The 4922-nt window shown below is 52.9% G+C and overlaps 1 protein-coding gene across 1 annotated transcript; it reads right to left on the bottom strand.

The window, feature by feature from the left end:
- Positions 1-1619: 1619 nt before the first annotated feature.
- Positions 1620-3546, bottom strand: J4E84_008935 (uncharacterized protein; the record flags this gene model as incomplete). The annotated part of the gene is made up of 2 exons (XM_049391502.1): positions 1620-3227; positions 3301-3546. 2 exons carry the CDS (start codon positions 3544-3546, stop codon positions 1620-1622), a joined length of 1854 nt encoding a protein of 617 aa, XP_049240906.1.
- Positions 3547-4922: the final 1376 nt, after the last annotated feature.

Below are 4922 nucleotides of genomic sequence, written 5' to 3'. Positions count from 1 at the left end.
CCCCCCCCCCCCCCCCCCCCCCCCCCCCCCCCCCCCCCCCCCCCCCCCCCCCCCCCCCCCCCCCCACTGCTACCTTATATACGTTGGTCAAATATTCGAGTTTTCGCTGCGAACCAAAAGTCGAGACCCCTTCCAAGGCTCCAGCAACACGTGATGCTGCCTGTTTGGTGTTCCACGGCGCGTCCCCGCAAGCACGGACCTAACACGTCATCGGCTCGACTCGCATCGACGCGTCGCTGCCATCACGACACCAGAAACCGGGTACTGTTCCTCATCGTTTACATCGTCCATTTCCCTACCGTCCCGCTGGCCCCGCGCAGTTCAAACAGAGCACTATCAGCCATGTCTCGATACAGTATCTGCAGTCCCTTCCGTGTACGTGCGGAATCACGACGAAAGCCGCCCAACAAGAAGCGTCCTCTCCACAGGCAAACCGCGTAACTGCTGGAAAAGTGCGGAAGGTCGCGCACATCACACTCGAACACACTCACGTACAATCGTGACGCGATCAGACATAGTTTGGGATGCCTTCAGCCAGCTTGGCTGATGGATCCGGCTAGCCTTGGTCCTGCACGCGCGCTGGCGTCTCCGCGACTAGGCACCAACGCGCCTTCCCATCCCGTCCGTGAATCAGTCTCCTCAGCCTGCAACAACCCGCTCGATCCTAAAGAGAGACAGCGCGACCATGAGCGGAGGGCTGGGGAAAATGGGTCGCATATATCGCGTTAAGATACATGTTCTTCCATTTACCGACCATGCTGGCAAAGAGGCGCTCATGGTGTTCAGAGGCAGACAAACATGTCCACTTCCACCGCTCTACAGTTTCCACGTCTATTTCACCCATCAAGACGTCAATCCAGGCAATGTCCAGCCGGTCGAACTTCTCGAAGCTCTCATTCGAGACACCCCGTACTTTGCCTATGGATGTCCCTACCGTCTGGAGTTACATTTCCTGCCTATGCCTGGTGCAACGGTTGAAGAATGCGACAAACCCTGCATCGCCCATTATCTCGAAGAGAAACGCCACCGAGGCGACTATACGAGCCAGATCATACACTTTGAGACATCCATCATTCCCAGCGGTAGTCTACCTGGCTTCGTACCGAGTTACATACAATACGAAAACTGCGATTGGCTACAAGGGCGTCTCTACAGCTACCAAGGAGCCAACTGGAGCACGGACAAGCAGCCTGCACGCGGTATAAGCTTCGATCCTCTCCCTGAAGAACAGCTTCATGTATTGGCCGAGGAAGTAATGGAAGAATGTGCGGTTGATGGTGTACTTCCGCCAAATCGAGTCGATCTACGAGCACTTCAAACGGGTGAAGAATATGGTGTTGGCCACCAGCATGCGGGCGAGGATATGTATTACCTTTCCAACGGCGACACGCAAAACATCACGCTCGAGCCGTATCAACAAGCGGTTGAGCGTGGTTGGTCGACGTGGTAGGCGGAGCTGAAAACAATCAAGTCGATCAAGTCAATTCGAAAATCGCCTGTATGTCTTTCTCTAACAATGTTCAGACGCTATTTTCGCGCTTCGTGGGCATGTGATGCTAGTGCTAGAATAGGCTGATCTCGATTCCTGATGTTCATACGGAAGTACTCGCATATCGCTATCACATCTTCCAGTCCTCTTTGATGATGTCGGCTGCCTTCTCCGCCACCGCATACACCGTCGCCTGTATATTACCCAACGTCTCCATCGGGAAGATCGACGCGTCGACGACCCTAAGGTTCTTTGTTCCGTATACCTTCAATCTGCTGTCAACGACTCCATTTAATTCTCTAGGCACCATGGCACATGTGCCCGTGGGATGGAAAGTGCTCAACAATCGCTCCTTGACGATCTCCTTCGCAGTATTCAAATCCTTGGCTTCCTTGCCCTCCGGCAACCTTCCACTTGGCTTGAGAAGAGAAGCGAACGGCTCGGTCTTGACGATGGTCTCGATGTATTGCGTATACCGGGCAAGGATCTCTAAATCCAGCGGATGAGAAAGATACTGAGGGTCTAGAATGGGCTTTTCCTTCGGATCTGCTGATCGGATGTGGCAGAAGCCGCGTGAGAAGGGATGATTGTTGACTGCCATTATTGTGATGAAGTTGTTGGGGTGAGTTGGCGCAAGCAATGCGTTCATCTGCGTAGCACCAGAAGAGATGTTCAACTGCAGTGGCAGCATCATCGCGTATCCTGCTGCTTCTTTCGGGCCTAGGATTTGCTTCTCGAGCTGCTCGTACTGCTTTTTCTTCCAGAGTGGCAGTCCCTTGTCGCTGATGTATTCCTTTGTCAATTTCGCAATCTCTTCGTGGCTGATGCGACCATCGGAGTCGACGAGTGGAAGCATGGTCATGCTGATCGGGATACCGACGAGTGGGCCGGTCTTGGTAGTCATGTATTGTTGGAGCACGGCCTGGACGATAGTCGGATCGCGCATGATGTCGCCAGAGAATTGGTCGTCGGCGATCTCGAAAGAAGGTGCAGAGATGGCGTGGTCTTGGAGGTTCTCACCCACACCAGGGCTATCGAGAACTACCGATATACCATGCCTCTCAAGGAGTTTCTTCTGGCCGATTCCGGAAAGCTCAAGGATTTGCGGTGACTGGATGGCTCCGGCGGAGAGAATGATCTCTTTCTTCGCTGTGATCTCATGGTTCAATCCATCTTTTGTTCGCACACTTACACCGATTGCCTCTACGGAGCTGTCAGAGCCCTTCGTCAGTATCTTTTCGACGAACGCTTCTGTCAAGACTTCAAGATTCGATCTCTTCGCAACCTCTGGAGTGTAGTAGGCTGACGCAGCATAGCCTCGTGTCTTCGTCTTCGCATCGAAGGATAGTCCGCACGCAAAAGTACCTAGCTTCTCGCCTTCGATAGGATCATCTGTGTTGCACCAACCCATTTTATCCAGGGTCTTGGCCCACGACGCCTGGAATGGGCCATATACGTCCGGAATCGTTACAGGAACAGGGCCGTCTTTTCCATGCAGCTCCTCGTTGATGTAGTTTATGTTGAGAAGCTCCTTCGTTTCCGCACTTGGTGGGGTGAACCGACTGAACTTGCGAAGGTATGGCGCGATCCCGGCAGCGTCCCAACCCTCATTGCCCAGTGCCCTCCAGGCTTCAAAGTTGGCCATTGAAGGATACACAATCGCGCCAAAGTTGATGGCTGAAGATCCACCAAGAACCTTTCCTCGGGGATGCGGGATTTGCCGACCATTAACATGTGTCTTTTGAGCACGAATGTCAGTTGAGTTCGGTGTTTTCTCTATTGGCAACGTGACATCGTGCCGCTGGACTGACCTGAGGCTCAGACATGAAGTCCCAATCATAATTAGGATCTCCATAAAGCGTTGATAGCATACCAACAATGTCGATCTTGGGGTCTCCTTGTCGGTTGGCGCCAGCTTCGATCAATAGCACGCTCTTGTCCGCATCCTCGCTCAGACGATTGGCAACCACCAACCCGCCGATACCGCCGCCAATGATGATGAAGTCGGGCGCTCTCGTGGAAAGCGCATCAATAGATGTAACGCAACCGATGTGCATGCTGTCGATTGGTAAATCTGTGTGCTTATGGTGGCACAAGGGAGACGCTGTGCGACCATCGCAGTACAAAGCGAAAGCCTAAGCGACTGTCCCGCCATAGGACTGACGACCTTCTCAAAAGAGAAAGGACTATTGATCTGGATTCATCGTGGTCTCAACACGCAACGGGCGGCTGCTCCCTCGGCAGACGGCAAGCGATGATTGGGGGGCACTAAGGCTGCGGGCCGGGGTATGCGGGTCCTCAACGGTATGCCGAGCGCCTATCTTGTTGCGAACTCGCAAAATATCCACCTGCTTGCTTGATAATAGCAGACAGAGCGCGAAAGACGCGGCTAGTATCCCTCCAGGTGAGGGCGCGGAGCCGGAAAGCTTTGCAGGCTCAGCACCCGGTCCCGCCCGCGCTCCACTGCAGCCTCAAAACGTCTCTAGCCAAAGCAGAAGTGCTCCAGTTACTATGTTCTCGTGTTTAGTCGACGCGATAGCAAGCGGCTCACTTTTCATTCCACGCATCTAGGTACCGCTGCATCTACCTGGCAACACAATGTAATTACATCCGCACAATAAAGACCCGCACGACTTTCTTTGACGAAGCTTCAAGGTTGCACGCAAGATCCGACGAATGTTACGGTACCGCTCGCGTGCGCGACTGCGGGGCATGGTCTTCAACCAATGCCGCAACGCACCCTTCACAGCCTTTTCGACAACAGTGCTTGGTGCAATTCCGGTGGCCTTTGGTGACACAACTCTCTGCAGAATGCCCGTCCTATTATTATTGATCGTACAATTCGCTGAACAGACCGCTCCGCAGGGAAAGACGTCATGAAAGCATGGAGTAGGCAAGCTTGAAACTATAAGCTGACATGAGATTGCCAGCTGAATGGGGCTGTCAACTAATATGCGAAATGCAGTCCTCTCAGGACAAGCTTTCTACCCTAGCTTAAACAAGCCCGAGCTGACTCGACCTAGGCATATACACCCGACAATCGCTATCGTAGCTCGATAGCGATTCGTCTCTTGTCTTTCAGCAAAATACACCTGCTTATTGAATCCTGACGTGCATCCACCTTCGTAGAAGATTTTGTCGTTTGGCATAAGCAGGGGGATGTGTCGCATGCACTGCGCAGCAACATATTCTCTGCCTTGCGCATAGCCCCTCGGGGCCGTATAAGGTAGTATGCCATTACGCTCGCCAAATTGCGAGTGGTTTGAGCCAATGCCATGGCGTTTTCCAACCACACCATCTACTTTGTCGGGTTATTGAACGCATGCGGGGGCGAGATGATTCTGCTATATCAAACAACAATCAGTCCTCAAATGCCGGTATCTCGTCCCATATCTTTCCAAGGCTGTCTAGAACACTATATCCATTTGCAAAC

This window comes from Alternaria hordeiaustralica (genome assembly GCF_023758085.1).
Source record: "Alternaria hordeiaustralica strain BMP 2776 chromosome Unknown scaffold_24, whole genome shotgun sequence".
NCBI lineage: Eukaryota > Fungi > Ascomycota > Dothideomycetes > Pleosporales > Pleosporaceae > Alternaria > Alternaria hordeiaustralica.
Note: the sequence above shows the minus strand (reverse complement) of the source record. Positions and strands in the feature narration are given on the sequence as shown.